Source organism: Adelges cooleyi, unplaced genomic scaffold (genome assembly GCF_023614345.1).
Source record: "Adelges cooleyi isolate 19-005CV unplaced genomic scaffold, UGA_ACOO_1.1 ACOO_flye_CR_arks_rails_tigmint_CR_PRNA_519, whole genome shotgun sequence".
Taxonomy (NCBI): Eukaryota; Metazoa; Arthropoda; class Insecta; order Hemiptera; family Adelgidae; genus Adelges; species Adelges cooleyi.
The window spans coordinates 481933-509928 of NW_026096208.1; the positions used below are offsets into that span (position 1 = coordinate 481933).

At 33.8% G+C, this 27996-nt stretch overlaps 2 protein-coding genes across 4 annotated transcripts in view; one reads left to right on the forward strand and one right to left on the reverse strand.

The window, feature by feature from the left end:
- The window catches only part of LOC126842338 (uncharacterized), a 75695-nt gene extending 66383 nt beyond the window's left edge, over nt 1-9312 (forward strand). Inside the window, exons 3-5 of the mRNA XM_050579268.1 lie at nt 2238-2880; nt 6048-6676; nt 7425-9312. Of these exons, the coding sequence (XP_050435225.1) occupies nt 2238-2880; nt 6048-6676; nt 7425-7800 (1648 nt within the window). The 3' untranslated portion in view covers nt 7801-9312. The remainder of the gene's footprint in view (nt 1-2237; nt 2881-6047; nt 6677-7424) is intronic.
- Nucleotides 9313-11552: 2240 nt separating this feature from the next.
- Nucleotides 11553-27966, reverse strand: LOC126842337 (F-BAR domain only protein 2). Of its 3 annotated transcripts, none has more exons than XM_050579265.1 (20): nt 27605-27966; nt 25850-25941; nt 25531-25747; nt 25108-25365; nt 24898-24996; nt 23927-24023; nt 23580-23855; nt 22105-22194; nt 19716-19818; nt 19480-19610; nt 19242-19381; nt 18855-18928; nt 15442-15614; nt 15177-15301; nt 14870-15072; nt 14636-14791; nt 14268-14400; nt 13857-14062; nt 13536-13762; nt 11553-12800 (listed from the first exon to the last, which is right to left on the reverse strand). In XM_050579265.1, exons 1-20 carry the CDS (start codon nt 27632-27634, stop codon nt 12715-12717), a joined length of 2916 nt encoding a protein of 971 aa, XP_050435222.1. In that variant the 5' UTR covers nt 27635-27966; the 3' UTR covers nt 11553-12714. The 3 variants fall into 3 exon arrangements, with proteins under 3 accessions (XP_050435222.1, XP_050435223.1, XP_050435224.1); XM_050579266.1 differs by having other exon boundaries at nt 23673-23855; nt 27605-27965; XM_050579267.1 differs by lacking the exon at nt 22105-22194 and having other exon boundaries at nt 23673-23855; nt 27605-27965.
- Nucleotides 27967-27996: the final 30 nt, after the last annotated feature.

The window sequence follows — 27996 nt, forward strand, 5'->3', positions numbered from 1 at the left end:
ATTAAGTGAAAAAATATTGGCTTTTAATTTTAGCTCTATTTTTCACAATGCCACGCTAAAATAAAACAGAATATATTTTGCCTTTGTATGCTTGCGTTCCATTTCAAACTAGTATTTTGTTTATACAATTATAAAAATACAAATCCTAACCACAAAAAAAATATATACTTATTTCGCTCACAAGTATTTATATATATATATATATATATTTTTTTTTTTTTATTGTGGTTATGGTTTATTTATAATTATTGTATAATAAAAACCACAGCTGTCACTCACTACACTTTAAATTGACTGTTTCGTTTGTATTATGCTTTGCACTCATAATAATATAGCTAATTTGATAAATATATGTTTGAATAAAATAAAAAAAATAAAAAGTTATCACACCTCCCTTTATTCTTGTCACCAAAGGGAGAAAATACAATTAAGTGACCGAAAATTTAATAAAATCTACATATATGTAATCCTTTTTATTGTTTTTATCATGAACATTTAATCTTTTCTTTTTTTCTTTAATTTTAATAAACAAATAATGGTTTTGTAAAGTAATCCCGGTGGGTCTATTCGCCATATTATGTACAACTCAAGGGTGATACTTATATTATAAAAACGTTTATAGTTCATTATTTATAAAAAAAAAAAAAAAAATCCGTGGATAGTATGTTCAAACCAGTTATAGCGGTTTAGAAGATATCGTGGGATCAACAATGATGTACTTAAAATTTAATATTTAGTCTTGTGCAGGGTGGATACGATAAGGGTAGATCGTCTGTCTATAAAAATGTTCTGTCATAGTTACCCATATATCGTAAATAACAATATAATGAAAATATTTTCATTATATTATATTATATTACCTGTTGACTGTTATTCACTCACACATACCAACCTAGAAATTGACTACGGCCAAAGTCTAAAATTTACCCTATTTTTTGAGTTTTTCCTTAATAAAACAAAAATTTGACTACAGATTTTTGAGAAAATTGTATATGGTATAGTTCCATTTTAGATCTACCTTCGGTCTAATTTTTAGGTCTAAAACTCAAAAACATAGCTTGAAAAAGTGAAATAAAGAAAAAAATGCTATCCTTTCAAGGGCAAAGGGTTTATGATATTTGTTTGGCTTGTTAATGTTTATCGATAGCACTATGTTTGAAGAACAGTGCATATCAATTTGGAACATTTTTGACTATTTTTAAAAAAGTTATAGAGCATCGTAATTTTAAGTTGAAAAATTTGTACATTTTTTGGGTGTTTTTCTCGATTTTGATGTGGAAGAGGTGACTTTTTTAAAAAATTTTAGTCCGATAAAGTACCTTTCAGGTATGATTTCTGATCTATAGAGTTGCTATACTAAGGAGTCAGTTCAGCGGTTTAGGAGATATCGTGGGTCCAGACACAAAAATAAAAACACATAATTGTAAAAACAAAATCTTCTCAGCTCCGCACCGAAGCTAAAACCGCTAAAGGTGCGTCGAAAATAAGAGTTTAAACGGCTTCATTTATGCCGGGGAGCCTTTGACGACGACGACGACGGTTTTGGTGTTATGTGCCCCTGGTACCGGTGGCGTCTTACGCCGAAGGGTGCCGTTGCCTTTTAATTCGTTACCGAGCTCGGCGGATTTACCAGAAAGGCCGAAAATGCCGTTTTTAGGATAGCTCGGGTACCAGGATCGCATAAACCGTGTAGCCTTTGCCCCGGTCGTTCCGGCAACAAAGGACAGCGCAAGCTATGACAAAACACAACCACGACTTGTTCTTAATTTAATAAGATATACGTTACCTACTGTTTTGAGTACAAAAGTTGATAGAGCTCTGGAAAATACCAAAAAAACTGTTTTTGTAGTTTTATAATATTTCGTAAAATACCACAAACGGAAATGTTTTCATAAAGGTTTTATAAAGGTCAATCAGAGGAGAGGGTGGGGAACGGGTAAGCAAGGGAAAAGAAGTGCGGGTAGTGGAATGAAAGGTGAGGGTAGGAGGTAATTGATAAGAGTATCAGCTGTCGAGGGATTATTGATAAGAGACACGATATATTTTATCGGATTTCCGACAGAAGAGACTGTAGATAGAGCGAGTAGAGGAGAGGGAAGGTTGGGGGAAATTACCATGAACGCAAACACCATAGATTCCTTCGGTCCGGGGAAAGACCCGACTTTGTTTTATCCCCCCCCCCCGCCGTATAATCAATAACGATCAATGTTCAATAGTCACGTTGATTCACGTTGCAGGTCGATCAATTTCAACAAGGAGACGGGCGACTGTTATCTGAACGACGTGGACAGGTTCACGATGGCCGGGCGGCCGTCGATGGCCAACGCCGGCCGCAACAACGGGTCGTCGGCGGACGCGGACGCCATGGTGGACTACATGGAGTCCAACTGCGTGCAGGAGCAGCCCAAGATGTGCGACTTCGCCGAGGTGGCCGGCAAGCTGCTGAAGACGGTGGACGCCGTCTACGAGAACGTGGCCACCATGGACCGGTGCAAGGAGATATGCCTGGCGGCCAAGGAGTTCCGGTGCCACTCGTTCGACTACAACGAGACGGGCGTGAACGTGTGCCGGGTGTCGCACCACAGCACGTCCAGCCTGTCGCAGCTGGAACGGCCGTACCTGTCCGTGCCGGGCGCCACCACTTACCAGATGTCCTCGTGCTTCGCCGTCAAGATCGACTGCCGCGGCACCGACATGGTGGCCACCATACACACCAACCGGTTGTTCGACGGCAAGGTGTACGCCAAGAACAGGCCCAACTCGTGCGTCAACGACGTCAAGGGCGCGCTCGACTTTGAGCTGCACCTGGACTACCACAACCTCGACTGCGACGTCCGCCAAGACCATCCCGGCAAGTTCTTCACCGAAATCATCATCCAGGTTGGTCCGGGTCGCTTTACTCGAAATGGAACGGGTCCCGTGGAGGGGACAGGAGATCGTAGATAGGGTGAGGAGAGGGCAGGAGATTGTAGATAAACGATGGAAGGGTGTTATCATCACTTTGACACAGTGGCCAAAGTGGTTAGAAACGCAATTTTAGCTAAAAAAAAAATGTTAGCGTTTGAATTTTCAACTATCTGACTTTATAAAAATTTGAATTTAAAATCAATATTTGTCGGGTCGAATAAAACAGTAGCACTCCTATTTGCTATTAAATAATAATATTGATCCCTATCGGTAATACTGTCACCGATAATCGGACATAAATAACATTAGATCCAACTTTTTTTTTATATTATCGGTTTTATCGACGGACGACGGGATCGATAATATTATTGAATAGCATGTAATATGCTACCCTTGTTGAAATCCCAAACGAATATAGATCAAACTTTCAAATTTTTACAACGTTATAAGTAGGGAACCGATTGATGAAAATTACAAATTCAAACACTAAAATTGTTTTTAAAATGTCTACAGATTTATGATATTAAAAACATACGTTCCCATTTAACAAACCAAATAATTGTTTTACATATAAGGGTTGAAGACAAATGTATTCTAAGTATTGAAAAATGTAGAAAAATATAGATAAGTAGAGGAACTTTTTTCAAAATATTAGAATTTTCCGAGAAAATAAGTGCTTTACGTTAGTTGGATCACCCTATGGGAATTAAACTGGGGAATATGAAAAAAACTTGTTCTAACAAAGCTGGGCAGGATACTTGACCATTAATGAGTTTTGAACATAATCGCAACGTCCGGATAATAGTTGTGAATAATGAGGACAGGCTAAGGACCCAGACTGAATATTCTGGACCGGTATCAAGTGGCGAAGAAATCGTCTTTGAACTGTCTTTAGCGATTCAGTCAAGCCAACAATGGTAAGGGTTCCAGATAAAGGACCATACTCCATAGTTGGTTTGACCAAAGCGCATTGTAAAACATAGGTACCTTATTATCAAACTCTTTAATATTGCGCAACATAAACCCCAAATTCTTTAATGCTTTAGAACGAAATCAGAAAAAAACTTGAGAATACAAATTTAAATTGCTATGGAAAACATCACCGAGGGGTTTATACGACGTTTGCCTCAGTTAACAAGGTCCAATTGAACTTTTGCACAATCGCCTGTTGTCTCAAAAGGATAACACAACAGCATTAAGTTTCAGATCATCAGCAAAGTGCTGGAGCCTACGAAATTGAATTGAGGGCCCAATATAATTTATAAGAAAAACAAAGAAAAATAGCGGAGTTAGATGAGCCGCATATAAATATATATTATGACGCATTATGATGTCTCGTATAAATACTGACGCCACGAGATTGCCGGCGACCGTTGGACTGTTATTGCTCGTTATTAATGTGTATTTTTAGCCGTATTTGTTCAAGAGATAACATTTTGTGCGTTTCCCGAAGGTCCGCCATATTTTATCGACAGCAGAGTAATAACAAACAACTGTGTGCGACGCCGGCGTGGCGGCCAACATGTTATAAATAGATAGAGGGAAGGGATTGTAGATAAAGGGATTCGAGGGTAGGATAATAAACATAAATATAAACATAAACACCAGCCGGCGGAGGGGATGGCCCGAAACAATATCCAGAAATTCATTGTTTTTCCACGAATTGGATAAAGTGTCTGGGTTTAGTTTCCCGGTTGCCCCACTTCAAAAATATTATATCATATTAAAAACCAGAAGAAATCCTATTTATAAAAGATAAACGACATGGTATAACATGCACGTGGCTAACCTATTTCTTAGCTAGCGTGTAATTTAGAAATCCCAACTGAAAGTTACTTTAAATGGCCGAATTGTCCAATTATTAAATATTACATTTAATATTCAAATAAAAAAAAAAACAGAAATACTACTTTAAAAGGTAATACTGCTAGAGATGTCTTTAAAAAGTCAAATATAAACTCAAATTTTAGATTTTCCTCTGGAAAGCAGAATGATGAAATGAAAATAAATAATGACTGGTCGACAAACAGTTCTGGCGAAAAACTTTTCAAATTATTAGCATTTCAATGTTTAGAGACTGAGGGTAGAGTTACACTGAAATGTTATTTATATCCACAAGCCCCAATTCATCAGCACTACATACCACGCCAAAACTTTAAACGCTGAGAACTCCAAAAAGCGTAATATTCAAATCCGCTTGTATAGACCAGTTGTTATTTTCATTATACCGTCCTGCTTTTAATGGGTAATTAAAATATACTGTACTTCGCTGTTTGACTTTTAACATTGATTTAGTAAACAATAATATTCTCCTACCATCCATTGAGAATTGGTCGCCCTTGCCGCTCTCGACTTCCACTCAAAACATTGGCCCGTTTTTCTTTTTCTGATCGCACTAAGCTTAATTAATTAAACCATAAATTCGAAACACTTCATTTTAAGTAGGTACTTTTGAGCTTTAAATAAAAAAATTAGCACTCCAATGATGATAGGTTAAATTTTTATAGGATTTAGGTTGGACAGGTCAAGTTGAGATTAGATTTGGATTAGTACGGTTTCAACCATCAATATCGGGGATATCCTATCGATAATCCTTATTAGATTTGAGGAATGAATTCACTTGATATGTCTGACGGCTGGGGGTCATTCTGAACATTTGTCCGTCACGTTTTGTGTCACAGTGCTGACGTCATTATGCAATTATGGAGAAGGATTATGGCGGAGGATTATGGAGAGACTATAGAGGAGTATCACGGAATTAAGGAGGAGTATTAAAGAATTGTGGAGAAGTATAAATGAGGATTATGGAGGTGAATCAATAGAGATAGTGGATTAGAGATAATACAGGGTGTCTCAAAAAGAATGGTGAGGTTTCAGACGGCTGTAGGTTGTGAAGTGTTGGGCCTACAGCGCTCTGGTAGGGCTCGATTGAAAGAGGTAGTTGTCAAGTTTCGAATGACTGCCACTAGGTGTCTCTGCCGCTAGATGTTTTACAGTCGTAACCTAACCTAACCTAACGGGGCAAGGGGATAGGGGTAAGAAGGAAAGGGAAGAGGAGTTAAGGGCTGTTTAAATTTGTATTACCGAGGTTTTCGGACCACCCCAACCCATGTGTAACACTGTGATATTGTGAATTTCAGCACCACGACCAGATAGTGACGGGCCAGGACGTCGGGCTGTCGGTGAAGTGTTCGTACGATTTGCAAAACAGGAGCGTCGGCCAGGGCATAGAGCTGGCCATGGCCGCGGCCGAGTCCGAAGCGCAGGGCGCGGCGCACGAGGCCGGCGGAGTGTTGGGCGGCGGCATGGGCAACGGCCTGGACGACAACGACGTGGAAGAGGCCGCGTTCGTCATATCGCCCACGGTGATGATGCGGATCACGAACCGCGACGGGGGCGACATCCACGCGGCCCAGGTGGGCGACCCGCTCAGCCTGAGGTTCCACATACTGGACGACCGGTCGCCGTACGAGATATTCGTCCGGGAGCTGGTCGCCCTGGACGGCGTGGACGCCAGCGAGATCGTGCTGATCGACGGCGACGGCTGCCCGACGGACCCGACCATAATGGGCCCCATATCGGCCGTGGACACCGGCACGCCCGGCACCGTCAAGATACTGGAGGCGCCGTTCGACGCGTTCAAGTTCCCCACGTCCGACATCGTCCAGTTCAAGGCGTTGGTCACACCGTGTCTGCCCAAATGCGAACCAATCAACTGCAACGTGGTCGGCCAAAACGGGTCCGTCCGGCGAGCGGACTCGTTCGGCAGGTGAGTCGTTGGTGAAAAACAAAGTCAAATATGGCAAAAATTCTTAGGTCGAGGAAGATGTAGTCTCAGGTCTTGGTGTCAAAAGTGTGTGTATGGGTTACGTAAATGGAACGGAGAAGGATTATGGAGGGTCATTCTGAAAATAAAGTTAAGAGTTTCCACACTTAATGCAGATACATCAAGTTGCAGGATATGTAAATACCGTACACATTGTTCAAGAACCACCATCTATACAACAAATAACGTTTCTCTGCGCTACTCTTTGTTTAATCTTTAGATGTACGCAGTGTGATAAAAACGTATCTAACCTAATCTTTTTTTTGATACCAGCAACCGGGAGTGAACCGAGTTAACATTACTTCCTCCCGGCTACCATCGTTTATTGTTTAAACAACAACATATACATTATACGTACAACATTTAAGTGGAGGGCTCTATCCCTCAAATTTTCACCATATTGGCCTACAACAGTTTCTTGACTAGTTAACTATGCACAATACAATACAACAACATACGTGGGGGCCTCTAACCACCCTTCGGCTTTTAACAAATCTATTTATAATCTAATCTATTCTATTTTAGTATATTACCTTCTCTTCCTCATCTAACCTAACCTAACCTAACCTAACCAAACCAAACCTAACCTAACCAAACCCAACCAAACCAAACTATGTATTGACGTATCTGCATGAAGTGTCTGCACTCAGTTACCAATAGATTTTAATATTATTGTCTGTGTGCTGCTCAGGCGGAGACGACGGAGCGTCCAGGACCAGACCACGGACGAGGTGGTGTTCCAGGAGATCCGGATCGAGGACAAGTTCAAGTTCGACGCACGCAAGGCCGTGGACGCCGCCGGCGAGGGCGGGGACAACGAAATGAACTTCGCCGGCGGTCGCCCGTTCGCCGTGTGCTGGAACACTTACTCGTTGGCCTTGCTGCTGGCCGCTTTCGGCCTGCTCCAGCTGTTCGTCGTGCTCGGCTGTTACCTGTGCGCGGCCGGCCGCCGCAAGTCCAAACCGGGCGGGCCCAAGGCCGGAATATACGAGACGGCCATCAGCGACTACGCCGCGGCCACCGTCCGCAGTCCCGTCTCGTGGGACAACAGGGACTATTACAACTAATAGGGGAAAAAAATTGGGTTTTCCCCGCTTAATTTATTATAATATTGTGCTAAGAACAAAAAAAACAAAAACGATAACTCCCAAAATCAATGATAACTTTTAAAAAAAAAAAGCAGTTCAATTTTTTTTACCTTTACATGGACCCTAAACAAAAATTGGGATAGTTGACTGCGCACTTTGATTTACATTTTTATCAGAACGTTCTGAAGGTAAAATAAAAAAACACTCCTCATATCTTATCATCCCTCATTATCGCTAATTATTAATTTAGAGTGACCGTTTACTATACCTATCTCTATTGTCTGGACAAAGATTGCAATTTTCACCATCGGCCATCTTCTTCTCATGTTGGCAAGACTACTGTCCAAGATGATTTCCAGCCATTACTTCACTCCGCCACTTGTCTCTATCTTGAAATGCATATCTATTTAGTCTTCAACTCCTGGGATTTTTAGATCTTCTTCTGCAACATCAATCAGTTCCACCAGTGTCGTCACGATTATTATCTACTAATAACAGATAAAAATAGTTTTTTTTCTCTAAAGTGGCTGCACTGAAAATTGCAACCCTCGTCCAATCAATACCTCCGCGTAGCGGCTCCTATTATTTTACTCATAAACTCTTATCGCTCTCTCCTTATCACATTTCTTATCTCTTCTCGCTTATCTTTATCACACAGCAACAACTGCTTACACTTTTTAAATGGCAGTTTCAAGTGTTACTAAAACTTCAAAAAAGCCTAACCAAATCAATATTATACTTATACAAAATGATGTACCTATATCTTGGACTTGCCTAGAAAATCGTATAAGATTCGGAGTTGTCGTTTTGTTTTTTTTGTCTTAGGTATTTTGTACATATGATGAAAACTATTTAAAAAAAAACGAGAGGTACCCTAAAAAGAGAGAGACGTAAAGACACGAGTCCATTTTTTATTTTTAAAAATGTCCACAAACCGTTGACCAGAGTCCAAAACGGTCATGGATAAACTTAGGATATACCTACCCATCTTAAATATTCCCATTGTGTTATTATGAAAACCAGAAAAAATTACAACACTAAAATTAATAATCAATATATACCAACATAAAGAGTACAAAAAAAACTTTAGCAAAGAATACCTATTTTTTGTGTAGACAAATATTTCCTCCTGTAATTAATTTCTGGATGTTGTAGATTTTTTGTTTTATAACAAACACTATAACCCATTTTAAATGTTGAATTTGTTTTTCTTGGCAAAATTAAGCGACCAGACTTTAACTAAAAACCTTTTTTTATTGAGAAAGTCAAACTAATATCAAAATGGACTCGGATCTATACTGCTCTCGTGTGTTTTCAACGAGGGACGTTTTGGGTTTTTTAATGTAATTATAGAGATCAGACCTGGACAAAAGTCAATTAAAAAAAAGCTTAAAATTCAAATATATACAAAAAAAAAATTAAAATTATATTAAATTGTTTACATGAATCATAAAAATATGCTCTCTCGTCGCATTGAAAAATTAAGTTAAAAAAAAAAATAATAAATGTATTTCAGACGTTTGAAAAGAAAAATATGTATTTTTAATTTAAAAAAAAAAAACAATTATTTCGTTCGCTAAACTCTAAAATGTTTATTAAAATAATTATTCGTTTTTTGCACGTTAATATTGTAATTTTTTCTTATAATTAAACGCGTTGTTGTCGTTTGAACGAAAATTGCTCAGGTCTGGTTTTCGAATAGATTGCAATATTTATTATTTATTAAAAGACATATTTTTTTATATTTTTTTATTGTATTTATTTATTTATTTATTTTGTACCTATTTATAATATGTTTTGTATAGAGTCGAGGTATCCTTTTTTTTTTATTAAAAAGTTTATTGTCATTTTTTTTGTCACATTATTCATTTCTAACATAATATTGTAAAATTGTATTTCAACTGTCTCTTAGACACAGTGTTTGAGATATGTTAAGATCATATAGCTACTATAACAAGGTTGTTATTGTTGTTTTATTAAGTTATATATTTTTTATTGGGTTTTCTCTGAGAAACATATAAACACTAGAAAAGTATTTTATAGAGACTTCTCAAACATCGTTGCAAAATAAAAGATATTTGGTTTGTTCAGAAAATCATAGTGCACAATTATTACGCTGACCGATTTTATTTTTTATATATTTTACATAAAAAAACAACTTGGATATTTTGAAAATTTGATCTCCAGTGCAATTTTGAGTTTATTTCCAATGGGTAAATTTTTAATTAGAATATTTTTTATAAACGTATTGTAAACAACTTTTACAAAAAAAAAATATATACTGTTTTTTTTTTTTTAATTTGTTCGGTTAAACGCAAATAATAGGTCCTATCGAATTACAATAATAGATAATATTTCAACATTTTTTCTAAATAGAATGTCATTATAAATACATTTTAGATAGCAAACTTTGAAAATTTCACGGAATTAAACAATTTAAAAAATAATAAAATGATTTCAATGTAAATAGTTATATAAAATAAATTTGTATTAAAAAAATAGGTATTTTAATGAATTGGAAATATTTTAATAATAATAATCGTTTCAAATTGAAAAAAAAAATGATTTTAAATGGAAAATCAAAATGTGTTTTTAAATAAGAAATTATTTGATACAAATAAGTAAAATAGTAAAATTGATTGCTAAATTTATATTTACTGTTCGATTTTAACCCCCGAAAAAAAAGTTAGATATTTTATATTAAAACTAGTATATTTTCCTTTATAATTAAAATTATTATTTTTTAACAAACCCTCATTAGCAATAGTTTTAAGACAACAAGTCAACCTACCTGCCTAACACAACTGTATTTAGAATGTATTATATATAGTACAATGTTCAATATATATTTCTATTTTCTATAATAATTCTTTAAAAATATGCAAATACGATTACAATATAATAATAAAAAAAAAAGAAAAGGACATTTTACATTACATTATAAATATAGTATAATATAAACACAAGAAGAACTTTATAGTATTTTTCAATCACAGCTAGGCAAAATTCGAAATTTGTTCTATCTAAACGAAGCAATTGATTTCAATAAAAAAAATATATAATATTAACTTTTATTTAATCGTTGACAAGATTGTTCAACAGAAATCATTTTTTTGATTTCAAGTTACTTGTAATTAATTTGAACAATACTAGTTTACTATCGTGCGACAAATTTAATAATTATTTTAAACATTTTGTATAAATATAATATGTTGGGTGGAAAACCAAAAGGATTACAAAAATACTGAAATGTTTATGTTTTGAATAAAACCGATTGAAAATTATAACTGACAAACCGAATCAATCAGAAAATTATTATAATTACATAAATTATTTTTGGTGTTAAGAACAGAAGAATTTATTTTTTATTAATTTATATATTTATAAAAAAAAAAAGGTATTTAGTTAATATTTATGGAAATGTCTTTAGTTTAAAAATTAAACAAGATAATATTTTCACAAAATATTCACACACGCACACTGGATTCCAGGCCGATACGATAAAGAGACAAAAAAATAGTTTAAGTATAATAATAATATTTATATATATATATATATATTTTTTTTTTAAATAATCTATAATAAAAAAAAAATAAGTAATTTTCACAAAAACAATATAATAGCGTATTATAATTAACGTATTAACATATATATATATATATATATATCGGTAAATCGAGGGCTGTCCGACGGTTAATAACACAATAATAATAATATCTAGATAATATATATTTGATACTACATATAGCTGAGACTACGGCACAGACGATACCGTTACAATATCTTTACGTTACCGTTAACGGCTCAAAACCACCGATAATCATTAATAATAATAATAAATAATAGGTTTATATAGTTTACGAGGCACAATTCACAGTTCACGTACACAATATTGTAATTGGTCCGATATTTATCAACAGACTACACAAATACACAAATAAACAAATATGTAAATAAAGGATATATATATAGAGAATATAAATCGTTTAGTTTAAGTAGAAGACATCTGTTAACAAAATATATGCATAATAATAATTCAATCAATCACAAGTCTGTCCGAAACACGCTAAATTACTATAATAAATTCAACGAGGAATTTTATCGTATAAAACGACGACGCTAATACAAAAAACGTTTTCCAATTTTTTTTTTTTGCAATGTAAAATCAAAAAATGATAACAAAACGGTTAAAAAAAAAAACAAAAATTAATTAATTATATCACGATTATTATTTACGCGTAATAATGATAATAATAATAATATTAAAAAAAATTAATAATATAGTAATAGAAATCGATGAGAGATTTTTATATCGGAGAATAATTAATTGTATTACGTTCGGATCAGATCTGAAGTTCTGAAAGGCGAAGACGAAGGTCTATTATCGGTCACGCTTAACATTATTATCAGGATTAAACGCTAACAATTATCGGGTTAAAACCGAAAAATACAAAAATATATTACGGCTAATAATTTATGTTTTCTATTATAAAATTCGTTTTAAAAAAATAAAGTATTAAATGTACATTTCAATAAACGATTACTACAAAATATAATATATCTTCGATTAGTATACATTTTTTTTCTTTTATGTCTATCGCTCCAATTCATTTGGTTACTCGTGTGTGGACGGTTAGTCGAAAAAAATTACCGCTCGGGGTTGTCTTATTATGATACGGCACACGGTGCAAAAAAACAGTCAAAAATAATAATAATAATATTATTGTGATACATATTTTATGAGATTACCGAATAAAGGATAAAAATAAAAAAAAAACAAATTATAAATATTTATATAAAGTAAAGAAAAAAAAACTAACGAGAGTTGAAAAATAAAAATTTAAATAAAAAAACAAAAATAATAATAATAAATGTTAGAATAAACGACGATGGTTAACAGTCCGAAGTGGACACGTTTGATGACACGGAATGTGGAGCCGAGCTTTTAGCGTCCGGTTCGCTGTCGCATATGTACTTGCCTGAAACGAATAAAAGATTGTCAGTTTTTTTTTTATTTTATTCAATCCAATATATAAATCCAAATAATAGTTTCATTATTTAACGATAAATAATTATTTTTGGTATTTAAATTTACAACAAAAAAAAAAACATTTCTACTAGGTTCTCGATTTTACCCAAAAAATTGGTTTGATTAATATTAGAATTAGGTAGTCTTGTTATTGCTCGTTTTGACCATTTATAATGTTTAACTCAATTTCAAAACATTTACCCACTCGCAACGGCCCAAAATCAAGTATGGTAAATAATTTTAAAAAAATTAAAAAGGTTTTATTAGATTTACAGTCACAGTTGAGCATAAAATTAGAATAATTTTTCATCCGGACGAAGCGATAAATGAAAAATGAACGTTTATCGTCGATTTGACGATCAAATTTTACAATTTTAAGTATTCCAATAAATCACTTAAAGTTGTATATACTTGTAAATTCAATTATTAGAAGAACAAAATACATATTTAGAATGCGAATAAATGAAAAAATAAATTAGTTTGTAATATTTACCAAAGCCAAAATAATTATTATAAAAATCCCAATTTAACAAATTGCATTATTTATAGCAATTTATTATTAATTATTATTATTTATCAGCAATTTTTTATTGTGTTTTTCAATTTAAAAACTACGTAAAGGTTGACTCTCTCTTTAGCGGCCGCTATGCGATACCACCGATCTGTTAGTACGGCTTTCACTTACCGGCGACAAACCGCCGTTTGATCAACGATACTCTGTAACCCGTGCCGGCCAGTTCGAACTCTACGCCCGACAACGTGGTCCCCTCGCAGTTGAACTGAGTGTTGATCGTGGACACCGAGGACACCGCTCCGACTTCGAATCTGGCTTTCAACGAACCCGAACCTTGGTTGTCCGAGTGCTGCGACAGTTCCGCAAACTTCCAAACGGCAGTGTTCGTATCGGCTTGCCTGTGACGACAAAACGACGACAATGCGTTACGCTACGCTACGACGGGCATAGATTTAAAAAAAACAAACAAAATAAAATTCATCCGACACTGACCACTGGGCCGGCGGCTTGGACTGCATGTTCTGAATGGACGAGTTCAGCGTAGCCGACACGGATACGTTGACCAAAGGAGTGGCCATGCTCATCGAATGGCTGTTGTACTTGTAGTCGATTTTCAGATCCGTGTGGGTGCCGCTGCATTTGTAGAACGACACCAATTGAAACGGACACGAAGCCGCCGCCGTGTTACGAGGTTTTATCTGAAACGAGAACCAACACAAACGTTAGCGACCACATAAATTCTCAACGACACACGTTTTGTAAATGGACAAAAAAAAAAATATTCAAAAAATTGTAGTCTAACAATTTTCAAGTATTTGAAAATGTCAATTTTTTAATAATCTCTATTTTAAATTGTGTTCGACGATATCTTTACGCGACACACACAAACTTTGCGATACTCACTTGATACTTGAGTATGTCGACGTTGAAGTAAGACGCTACTGGATTTTGTTCGAACTGCTTACGCAACAACAACGTCAACGCCGGCATGTTGAATTCGTAGACGATCGAATCGCTAAACGCAGCGGCATTGTCACTGTGTCGAAAAAAAAAAAATAAATAAATTCACAAACGTCGTTAGTATTTATAGTTTTGGTAAACATACTCGACAAAATTCATGCCGTCAAGTTCAACCATACATAATACATATACAGGGTGATCCAACTGATTCAAGACACTCGTTTTCTAGAAAAACATGTTTTACCATATTGTCTTTACAAGTTACATCTAGCTGATGGATCACCCTGTATACAAATGTTCCATGGACTTACAAGAAAACCAATTGTTTGTTCGGAAGCAGGTTTTCCACTCGAGCGGTGTTCTTTAGACGGAACGTCAATTTGGCGGGGTTCGGATTGTTTGCCAGCACGTTGACGATGCCCGCCGGGAAAGACACCATCATGTCTCCGAACATTTTCACTTGGCACCTGTAATGATGAAAAACAATGTTTTAGCCACAACAAATGGTTAGGTGCCCGACGTGAGCCGTCGGGTTTCGCACTAGCCTGGACTCGTTGGATCCTTTGAAATAGGCGTGGATGATCTCGTGGAATGCGACGGCCAACGGGAACGTATCGGACAAACCGATCGTTAGCGGCGACGGTCCTCTCGACGGTCCGACCACTCCGGAAGACCTGAACTCGAGGCTCGACAGGCTGTCCGTGCGGCCGATGCTTATCGGACTCAATTGGCCGCGTGGCCCGGCGTTCTACACGGACAACCATAAGGGTAAACAATGTTACACGGTCGGTTAATTTTCAGCACGACCGAATAATAATAATAATAATAATAATAATAATAATAATGGCGTACTTCTCGCCTTGACGGAGGACGAGGGATGGAGATGGATCCCGCGGGGGTAGTAGAAGGAGGCGACTGTTTGACTTGCGCTGGCTGCTGTTGTATGTCGCCGACTTCGAAGAACAAATCGCCCAGATCTAACACGATGGACAAAATACAATATTAGTCATTGTAGACATTAAAAATTATATTAAATTTGATATCTTGTTTTATGCAAAAAATATAATATTTTATTTTGCAAAATTGGTACACATAGTTACGACAAATTATTACTTACCGGCTGCGTATCTGGACGTAACGGCAGGGTAAGCGTTGGGCGGTGAAATAGATTTGTTTGTCAGCGACAACGTCGGGCTGGTCAAAGAACTGTACTGCTGCTGTTGGATCGGATTGGGCGAGCTGGCGGCCGATTGAAACAGATTCAGACCGATCAGATCGTTGCTTATTTTTCTGAAACGCAACAAATAATAAAATTATGATTACCGGCTGCACGGAGAATGCAAAATACACTTACAAATACACTCTTAAGACATTGTTTCCTTAAATCTAACTTAATTTTAAAAAAAAAAAAGGTACTTTACACACAAATAACCCGGGGCGCTGTCTGACGGATGCAAAAACGTCGACGGTAATAACTACGCAACAAAATCATTAAGAAAAACCATATTAAAGACGATAAATGGTGTTTCCGAGTTTCTCGTAGTACCGATTTATTATATAAAATTTCTTTTAATAGCCTAAAAAAAAAACAAACAAACCTATACAGCGTTTTACATTGTACTCGTGAGACGTTTCCTTTTTTTGGAGGGTACGCTCGGAAAAATTGGAGGGAACTGCACCAGGAGCTCATGCGGTTGTATTGTGTGTCATAGCTATTGCTCTCCTTTTTCGCCGGGACGACCGGGGCAAAGGCTACAGTTCATGCGATCCTGGTACCCGAGTTATCCGAAAGGCGACGTTTTCGACGTGCCTTCCCCTTTGGGGCAAACACACCGAGCTCGTTTTATGAATGAAAAGGCGACGGCACCCTTCGCGGTAAGACGCCGCCGGTACCAGGGGCACATGAGACAAGACACCGTCGCGGTCAAAGGCTTGCCGGCATAAACAATCCCGTTCAAAATCCTCTTTTTTTTTTTTTTTTATAAACGATGAATTATGAACGCTCTTAAGAGGGCGCCGCACCGGTGATTTTCAATGGATTTTTTAAAAAAAAAATTAATTTTTTGGAAAGTTACAGTCATTTAAAAATGTTAAAATAGTCGTTTTTTCTTAACTATGTATTGAGCGTTAAAACTTAGAATAATGATAAAAACGCACCGCCGTCGTGCCCTACAAAATATTGTTCTCTTTTAATTTTTTTTAATGAATGCTTTTACTCTAAATCCATAATCAAGCGAGTTATTTTCAGTCTGCTTAAACAAGACACAGTCTGCTGTGATAGTCCAAAAATAAATTTACTACCAAAATAGAGTCCTAGTCATAGAACTAATAATCAAATCACATCACAGTTTAACCTTTGAATTAAGATTTTGTAAAAAATTGCCTATACTTTACTCCTTAAAAATGGGCGGTGCGACGCCCTCTTAAACATCACCCTTGAGTTGTATACACGGTCAGAAAGGCTCATCGAAAGGTTATCGAGCAAAACCCACAGTAAGGCCTACAATATTTATATGACATTCACGAGGGTCCACAAGTCCCGACCAATTGTTATTAGCATATTATTCATGAAAATAAATGTTTATATTTTCAAATAGGGCATATATCAACGTTTTACACTTAAAAATATTGATTACATAAGGTCTTCTAAGGTCGACAGTAAAAAATGTAATTTTTTTAATTAAAATTGAAATTAAAAAAAAAAACCATTAAACGTGCACGATGAAAACAATAAAACATAATATTGTATTTTTATGTAAGACATAAAAAGGAGTGTGTTATAAGTAGCTTTGGGCCTATTTTTGTAAACAGGAATTTCATTGCCCACCTGTTTTTTTGACTACATACTGAAATAATTATGAAAAAATAACTATGTAAAACTTTTTTAATAATTTGAGGGCACTCAAAGGTATTTACCCCACTTTGGTAAAAATAGTAATGGGGGGGGGATAACTTTTGAAGCTAACCAGTTTTGGATAGTTACTTTTGAAGTTTATTATTTTTTCCCAAAAACTCAGATCCAAAAGTGGTTATCGACCATTTAAAATGTCCGGCAAATAAGCGAAGGAGACACAAGGCGGTCTTCGTCTGTCCACATAATTTGTCTACCTATTGATTTGAGTCCAATTAAAATAGTAGTTTTTGAGCAAAACTGAGAAAATTTTGGTTTTTTACAATAGCGGTTTTTTTTTTAACTAAAAGGTAGTACTTTATAAGGCCAAACAATGAAAAAGTTCGGACCTTCATTATATTTATACCTAATCATTAATGAATAGCAATATAAAAATGTTTTTAAAAAAATATTATAAACCCTTTTGCCTAGAAGGGGTAGAATCGTTCCCCCTTCAAAATGAAAAAACACCCCAATAATTTTCCTTTTTTTTCAAACTTAAAACTTTTTTAACGTCAGTAGAATTATTTACAAATTGGAATGGAATATTCTCTTTCTCAGTTATAGTACAAGTTAAATAAAAATATAATATAAACCTAACCTAACCTCCCAGAAGGGGTGAACACTTTTTCTTTATTTCTCTTTTTCGAGCAAAATACTAGGTCTTAAGGTCAATTTTTTTACAAAACTGTATTCAAACTTTTTTTTTTTTTATTAAGGAAAACTCCCCCCCAAAAAAAAATAAACATTACATTAAATGTTTAGCTATTTTCATTAGGTACACGTTCAGACAGCCACTACTATTGATGCCACTTATTGCATAATAACTACACTGCTGGTTATTCGACTACCTTTAAGTGTTCATAATCGATACGCCCAACAGATGTTGTGTAAAACATTGAAAAACAAAAACAATTTAACATTTAATAGTTCCTAAATTAAAAAAAAATATGTTAATATTAAATAAGTTAATATCTAAATATGTAATTGGACAAAAAAATAGCGATTATCACTTGCGCACACTGGTGTATATCCATTGCGTGTATGTTCTAATAAATACTGCACACCAATGAATATACAACGGTATGCACAAGAAGTTCGTACTTGTCGAGGTGTGGCCAAATACATATACTAATTATATATATATATATATATACCTATTCGTAATTATACTAATTATACATAATATTCTAATTATATACTTAATAATAACATTTTAAGTACAATATATTATGTAAAGTACTTTTCTGTTACGATTTCTGGTATACAGACTTGCTTAGACACACAAAAAAAAAATTATAATAATTAAAAACAATTTTTGTATAAAACAATTAACAAAACAATAGCGATAAACACTTGCGCACACTGGTGCAAAACCATATAAAGTATGTTCTAATATAATACACTACATTTATATGGCTTTAGACCAGTACGCACAAGGTTGACGGGGTGAGCTCAAGACTCAAGTTTTTTCTCAATCATTATTGACAAGTTCTTCCAGACATACATTTTAATTTCAATCGGTATGACCGTACAATAATTGTAGACAACCATTTAATAAAGTCAGGGCATTTAAAAATTTGTCTGTAATTGACTTTTTATGGTAAATTCTAAAAAAACTACACTAATATAACACTCACACTGAATTCAGCTGTTGTGAAACCGATTTTGAACGTTTCATGGTGCCGTCGTCGTGAGCCGAACCGCGTCGATTCTGAAACAGAGAAAACCACATTAAATTTAAACATATATGGTTAAAATAAACAAGAAATAATATACAAATTTGGATGATAAATAATTTTAAAACTTTTTTTTGTTTTGAAAACATTTTGTTTAAATTAATTTAAAAAATAATTCATTGTAATTCAATCAATTTTTCTCTCTTTAAACTTTTATTAAAATGAAAATGTTAGGAAAATAAAAAATTATAATTATAAGTATTTGACTGAGATAATTAATGTCTTAGATTGATCGTTTGTATAAAATAAATGAATTAAAACAAATAAAATATATTATGTATCAGGTACCCTTAATGTGTGTGTTCCCAATGGCATCAAAGATATGTTTTCGACGGTCGCTCTTAGTTCATCGACACTAGCGCTTATCGGAGCCGAACCGTTGCTCAGCGGTTTGATTTCAACGTGTAGCCTTTTCTCTCTCTCGTCGTCTGCAAAGGCCGGCAAAAAAGAGAAAAAAAATACATCATTATTATTAATATAAAATTTGGTATAAAACATTTCTTTTAAAAAAAAAAATTATATTAACCGGAATCAGAATCGGTAGAATCAAAGCTTCTCTTGTCCACATTCCATTGACTCGACGGCTGAATACGATACCCTTCTTCGTCAATTTCGGGCGTAGAGTTTTTCGACTGGTCTTGTTCCTCTTTTTCATCGCTAAAATAAATAGTAAACATATTTTATATTAAAAGTGTATCCCGAAAAAAAAAAAAGACACAAAAGCAGTCAATCAAAAATATTACAGCGACGCATAATACTCACTCTGACTTATTATCTTCTTTGCTGCTCGCTATTATTTCACCGGAATCCTTTTTCTTTTTGGTTTTCTTCTCTTTGCGCTTGTCGCGTCTACTCCTTAAAAACCCTGAACACACACACACAATGTATTATTTAACGCATTACTATCGGACCAGCCGACAAGCGTTTGATACAAAGAGATGACGATAACAGCTATTGGGAAGATTTGTTGGGATGACCAAACTGTGATTTTTTTTTTTTGGGGGGGGGGGGCTGAGGGTCAGTCGATCCTTGTTCAAAATTTCAAAACTCATAGTGTATGTTAACAGAAAAATCGAACCACGACCAATCACTTTTTGCCGCCAATATCTGACCGCTATAAAATATCAATCGTTCTCTCTTTGTATACGGCACGCACAGCATAGCAAACAAACAAATAAAAAAAAAATTTAACAACGCCAATACAACGTTATGTAAATGTATTAACTGTGGGAACAGTGACATGCAACTAAATAAAGTAAAATAAATTATTATTTAGATAATTAGTAATAAATACATTTTTTTTTTTTCAAAAAATTAAAAAAAAACAATAACAATCATTAAAAAAAAAAAAAAAAACAATATGATATCAGCAACGACAATAAGCAGTTCAAAGGATTTACAAGGATATAAAAAAAAATAAAAATAATAAAAAGGATGACTGGGGTGTGAGCGTATGTGTTTTGTATATAGTAGTTACCTCTAAATTTGGCTACCTTGATTGCCGACAACTTAGCAATAATAATAATAATAATAATAACATATGTATAATGCTGTTATGCTACCATGATATTATTTTGTTTGTGATGAGTGAAATGTAAAAAAAAATAAAAATGCTAAATATGTAACAATAACAACAGCTGCTGTGAACACTTTATTATCTAAACTAGCTACCGCAAGACTAACAATTAATATTATACACACCGTTAACGTTTACGTTAAACGACAGCGACTTAAAACCCAGAATTTTAAATTAAAAATTTAGTATAAAAAATAAAATATAAAATATAGTATAAATATATATATATACACACACAGAGACCAAAGAGCCGACAAGGAGATCGCCGTCGTGTTCATGCTGTTATTAGGTTTAAGCCGTCCTCTAAACATCATGTTATTGTTTTTGAAAAGCAAACTGCGATGCCACGACGCAAAGCGAAAAAAAATTGTTAATTTAACGATGAATGATATTAGTAAGCGGCAACTTATACTACATGGTTGAAGCGATAAATTCTAAAATTATCTTTTATTTAATCTTTCAACATTCCATTATTTACAATACAACTATTTGTTATATAAAATTAATCGGTCATATTATTATGCAAGAATAACTTTTTTTTTTATTTCTTATTAATTATTTAAATACTTTTTTTTAAACATCTATCGTTAAAAAAAAAATGTTTCTAAGTTCACCTAAATTTTGGCCAACACAAAAATATAATTTTTTTTTTTCATTTATTTACTTTATATGGTTTTAAAATTAATTATAACGCAAAATCAAATTAAACCGTGTCCAATTAAATGTTTGAATTGTTCATGTGCCCTGGCACTTGAGTCGGAGACGCATCTTAACTACGATTGTATAATTACGACACTGAGATAAACATATTTTATTGTTTAATTATGTCACAAGCTTTTCATGTTACTATTTTCCCAAGCAATAGCCCATTTCAAAACTCAGACAACTCAAAAAAAAAAAACACACTTGTAATTGTTTTTTAAGCTGGCCTATTTTCAATTAAACATAACAATTTTTTGAGTAATTGAAGTTTTCAACTGTAGCCGGGTTACAATAGTTAATGTCTTATACCAGTAAATAATATTACACAATGTTGTTCCCAGAACTTAAAGCATTCATATGTACTCAGTTATTTGGCGCGAAATGAAAAATAATAAAGCGATTGTTTACTAAATAAAATGTTACTGAAAACAAGTTAACAGGAAAAAAAATGAATAATGTGAATTATATGAATCAATAATTGAATCTATGTTTGTTATGAAATCAAATTTCTATGGTTTAAACCGGTTAAAGTTAACACAATCGAAATGAGATTAATTTTATTAAATATAAACTTTTTTTTTAAATCGCCACTTGTTAATAAAAACGCTGGAATTGTACATAATATCACCGTTATTATAATATGTTATGATATTTGAGCGAATGAAATGTACCGAATAAATTACAGGAATTTTTTTTGTGCGAATTACCAAAATCAATTAATATAACAATTGTCGGTAACTCGCAGCAGAATGTATAAAGGAAAAATGCAAAAAAAAAAAACAAAAAAAAATGCGGCCATGCAAAACAACGACGGTGACAATGCACTTGCAAAGGATCGGTTAAAAAAAAAAAAATTTAAATAATTAAAATTACATTTTGATCCACGAACAGAACCCTGAGGAAGCGAACAGGTCGAGTGATCAGCGCTCAGACTGATAGTTCTGTTTGATTTCGATAAAGCACCTGTAACACAGCTTTTACTTAAAATAAAAAAAACACAAAAAGCATAATGAAAAAAAAAAAAATTAAAATTAAAAACCATAGTAACAAAAACAACACAAGCAATCGTGAAATTGTTTCTTCTAATATTATTCTTCAATTATTGGTTTATAGCGAGAACACCACTCGTAGTCTGCTGAATATAGTGTACGTATAAGTTAACGTAACATAGTCGACGATCAGCACTGAAGATACGTACATGTTATGTGTATTATTTTTTGCGGATTGGGTTACATTTTCATCCTAAGTCAGTTTATATTGGTTTAGTGAGAAGGGCCTATTGCATTAAAACGGTGAGTTTGTTAGCGTAATGCTTTGTTTGTCCACATCTAGATACACTTGTAAATTAGTCGGTTAAACATTCGGGCCCACATTTCTTGTATAAAAATAAAAAAGCTGATACCATCGAAATACATCCTTCGAGTTTTGACAACGCGTTAGAACATTTGACGTATCGACAAACGTTGGGTTTGCCAATACGCCGGTAATTTACGTTATTAGAAAAATAGTTTATTTATGTTTAATATTGTTAAACAACTCTGTTAGTAACAATAATATTATTAATATTACTATAGCACACAACATACAAGCGTAATAGTATATAAGATAAATATTATGTGCACCGTATAAAAACAAACGTAATAGTTTACAGCATGTTTACCGACCGAGTCCTGACAGTCGAGAGGGAGACGGGGAAAATATTTACCGTCGACGGTAACGATTATGACGTATCCAGGGTGGGTAAACATTTGAAACAAAAAGCTCCCCAAGCGTAATATTTTATACGTATATACACGAGTATGTGTTTAGGTAATTTAACTTTACCAAAGCATTACCGGGTTCGAAAATTCATTTACGGTGATACGCTAAAGAGATTAAAAGAAAGGTAAATGTTTACGTACCATAAAACGGCGACATAGCACCCTAAATAAACATGAAATTTTATAACCGTACAGCAAACGTTTGCTATTAAAGCCTAGAAAAAGTTTTCAGTGCACAGATACTCTATCGAGTATCAAACTAATACAGGGAATAATGTAAACCTTCAATATTTATCCTTTGCAGATTAATCCTTTGATTTTAAAACATGGTTGCCGTACGTAAAACGCCAATGTGGGTAAACGTCGACGAGTATTATAGATTTAACGAACAAAGCTGATGCCGAAAACAACGTACTCCTACGCGTCGACACAATCGTTTTATGGGTTTCTCAATTGTCAAAAAGCGACTAAATAATGATATGTTCAACATTACCGATTGCTGGTACAGTGCAGATAAAATTCTACTAGCGGTTCCGGTAGGCCAATTTTGTGTGAGGTCGGTACAACTATATCGTTTAATGAACATACCGTGGGAGTTGGAGATGAAGATATTGAGTAAGGATGTTGCTCTGGAGGACTGGTAATTGGTTGCGTCGTTCTTGTCCCTTACGCGGCAATTACCTTCACGTTTCGCCGTCGAAGGCTTTTCGGACGACACGCTGGTCGCACTGGGGTTTTGCGAAATGTTCGTCAACACCGGCGAGTTGGTTCCCTGGACGGACCTGGAATCGCTGGACGAGTCCGGAATCTGATTCAGACTGCTGGACGTACTGTTCATGCAGACTTCTTCAAACTCGATGATTTCTAAAGCACACACAAAGCAAACACAATAAAATATCTTGTGCTACAGTAGATGAAAATCAATGCGACAACACCTGGTTTTTCTAATCCAGTATATTTGCTCAGAACAAACTGCTCCAACAGTTTGTCCACGGTCAATTCTAAACACTGTTTCTTAAACTCAACGTGGACCTAAGAAATAATAAAATAATTGTTAACATACGTATAAAGTTTAAATATAAATATATATATATATGAACTGGGCAATTAGTATTTAATTTTTTTTACACGACTATTTTTTTTAGTTGAAATAACTCTCTCATTTATGTTTTAAATTATTTGAAATAACGTATAGCATAGTTTTATGTTATAATATTTTATTAGAATACATTTTTTTTGTTACTTTTCAAATAACTTTTTTTAATTCGTTTTCAAAATGAAAACTTGTTTGACTCTAAATGCATAATTATTTCCAAAGTAGGCCATTCAATTTTATAACTAACAAGGTGTCTGACCTTGAATCGCATAGTTTTTTATAATGATATTTGAACATAGATAAAACAATATGGCGATATTTTAAAATAATCATAACTCATTAGAAATAACTCCGAAAGATCTGGGTTACATGATTTTTTTTTAAATAGTAGTCATTTTACATGAGTAAAAAAAAAAAACCAATAGTAAAAAAAATGTATATTTTTAGTATGGCAAAATGTATAATCTTTAATCACACTAAAATGAATAACAAGTAATACATTGTACTATTATTATGTAAAATTTCCAAACAAACATTTCAAAATGTAAACATGTTTTAACAAATGTTCTCTTGGAACGTTTACCAATTGAATATTATTTAATATTATATAAATACAATACGACCCAATTGTATTTAAATTTAAAAAAAAACTATTTGAGTTAATAACTTACATTTTTTTTATTTTTTGTTAGTTGAGTTTTTAATTGAATACCTACATTTTTTTTAAAAATTATTTTTATTTTTATTTCATTAAAAATGCATTTAAATATAATGCCTAGATCTGCTCAGAAGTAACATTGATCGACCTACCTTTCCGATTTCATCGTGATTTGTTTCCAACAGCTCAGTGTACAAGCTGAGAAAGTCTTTCATTTGTTTTAAATGTAATTCTTCGACCTCTTGGAAAACCTACATTGGACAATTGGATACAAGTAAGAAACGTTTTTGAAAAAAATTCAAATGCGGAAAACGTAACCACAATTTTTTGGGAAATAAAATAAATACAGAGCCAACGCTTACCTTACAAGCTAATGTCATTTTTTTTTCAAATTCGTCTTTCACAGCGCTATATTTTTCAACTAGGACTTTGTAATCGTCCTGAGCTTTTTTTAATTTGGTTTCGGCCTTTTCGATGTCTCTAGCCGACGCATTATCTTTTCTGAGTTTATCCAACTCGCCTCCTTTCTGCACGTACACGTCTTTGGCTTTTTGCAAAGCCAACGTTGTCGACTGGATAACCTGTACGGCTTCTAGCGTACTGCTTTGTTCTTCTTTAACCTGAACACGAGACGACAATTGTTCTAAGTCATATATTATTCAGTAAAAACAAGCTAACTAAATAAATCGAGTACGAAATATTATGTAATTGACAATAAGCAATAATATTGTCGTCTGACCCAATCAAACGTGGCCGTCGCTACGAGACCGACCGGAAGGACTTACATTTTTGTGTTTTTTATGCAGTTCGTCTGTATATTTGGTTACGTCTTTGACTAGTTCGCAGACTTTGTGCACCATCTGCAAATGCAACGTGGTGAGTTTTTCTATGGACACTCGAAGCAACTGCCACAGAGGACTGAACGTTCCAGTCGTTGTGGTGCTGCCCGTTTGTTTCGCCAACTTTGCAAGTAATTTCGAACATGTCTCTTCAATATTGGTTCTAAAGAAAACCAAACAAAAAATTACACCAGCATTATGTGCTACAAGCTGTTATGCTCGTTGTAATGTTTACACGCATTTTTTTTTTTTTTTTTTTATTTACCTTTCACGTAAAAAGTCTGATAGTTCCTTGCTAGCCACCAAACCATATTTCATATTATGGTACAGAACGTCAAAGCCATTATTTTTTTCTCCCTATAAAAATACAAACACAAATATATACTTGAGTATTAAACCTAAATAGGTAATAATTATTATTATTTTTATTTTAAATATAATTCATTTTTGCCTTGTAATACATCAGACACTCAACATATTAACATCCTTCATATTATATTAATCCATTCATTATAAAAATATCAGGTATAGTAAATTGTCAATTGCTTCTAAAAGTTAAGTAGCAATACAGTAAGTATACCTTATGTAATACTAATAATACATAAGAGGACGCTACACCGCCCATTTTTAAGGAGTAAATATTATTAAAATAATAGAAATATAATACAAACAATAATAATACAGATAAATATTTTGAAGGAAAATGTTTCTAAAAATTAATTTATGTCTTGTTAAAAAGTTTTTCTGCAGGCAATACCATTACAAACAGGGTCTCTTAGTAATTTTAACAGACTTCAATTTAAGTTCAACGTACACACTGACATTATTTTAAAGTGCAGTAGTAATATAAAACAAGCAATTGACTGAACGAATAAGAAATAATTAACATGAGAAATATATGTAGGTACAAATATTAAGATATTATAAAATAAAATATAGGCATAATATATATTTTAATATTAAGATATTATAACATAAAATATAGGCATAATGTATATTTTATTAGTCTTAAGTAATCTGGAAATTCTTTAGTTCAATTATAATTTATAAATAATTGAGCTTTTTTTTTTTAAAGAGAGTTGGGCTAGTTTACAAGTTGAAGGCGAGAGGATTGGAATGGCCCTATGGATTATAGACTACAATTAACTCAAGTATGCTCGTTTTTACTCCTGTCCTATGCCAAAGATATGCATTGGAGAGTTTAGTAAACCATTTGAATTTTTAATAAAACAATTTATATAATATTAAGTATTTAGCAAAAATAGGTGACCTTTATTTTACAAAATAATTCTTACATTAAATAATCATAGTTAATAATTAGTTTATTGTTTAAAAATTCAAATATTTTTAGTTGTACATAGCAATATATTATTGTTTGATTTTCTTTGAAAAATTTTCAAATAAATAAAATATTGTTGACAAGATAAGTGGACAAACAATTCCATATTTTTTTTTTTTTCAAAATATTAAGTACTTATAAAATATTGTAGGATAAAAACTATCAAGTTACGTAGTGTTGAAATATAAAAAAATTGGGTGCACGAATACAGTAAAATATAAATATACAGTTTGGACAAAAAAAAACATTTAAAATATAGCCTGCATACACGATAACGGGCAGTTTAGCGTTATTAAAGCCATATTTTAGGTGGTCGAAAAAAAGAAGGAAAAAAACCTGTTATTACCACGAACCGGGTCAAACAAATTGATATTGATTAACGCCAATTAAGGTCGAATGAAACAATTATTTCGCTTGTACAGTATGGTATTACCGTGCGGAGGTAATAATAACCGATCGACGACAAGGTTGCCCATTATGATAATTACAGTTCGGGTAGGTGTGAAGGGCCATAATTACAATCAAGAAATGCAACGAAAATTACCGCTCGGACACTGACCGGCAGCAATCATCTTGGTGCGTGCGTTTAGTGTCAAATCACAGACAATAAGACACACACACACGAATCATAATACGCCTAATAACATGATAATAACAAAAATAAAATATTATTATAGTTACCCAAAAGTAATCGCAAAAATCCACAGTCATGTTGATTGTCGACGGTACCGACCGTGGTCATTCCAAAACGCAACGAGCAAAAAAAAAAAAATAGAAAAGAGTCTCCAAAAAACTTGGGATTTGAGTGCGCGTGTGAGTTAAAACTAATAAACCAAAATCTAGCAACCGACTTTTGGAAATCCTACTGCGAAACCAGCGTTTGTCAACCAACAAATTCGTCGTCGTCGTCGTTGCTGTATAATATAAATATTATAAAATATTATACGTTACATATTATTTTATATTTTATTATTGTATAATATACAACAACAACAAGAACACGGCCGACGTTCGGTGCAAAGTGAATAATAATAAAAAAAAAAACCAACCGAACGGTCGCTGATAAAAAAAAA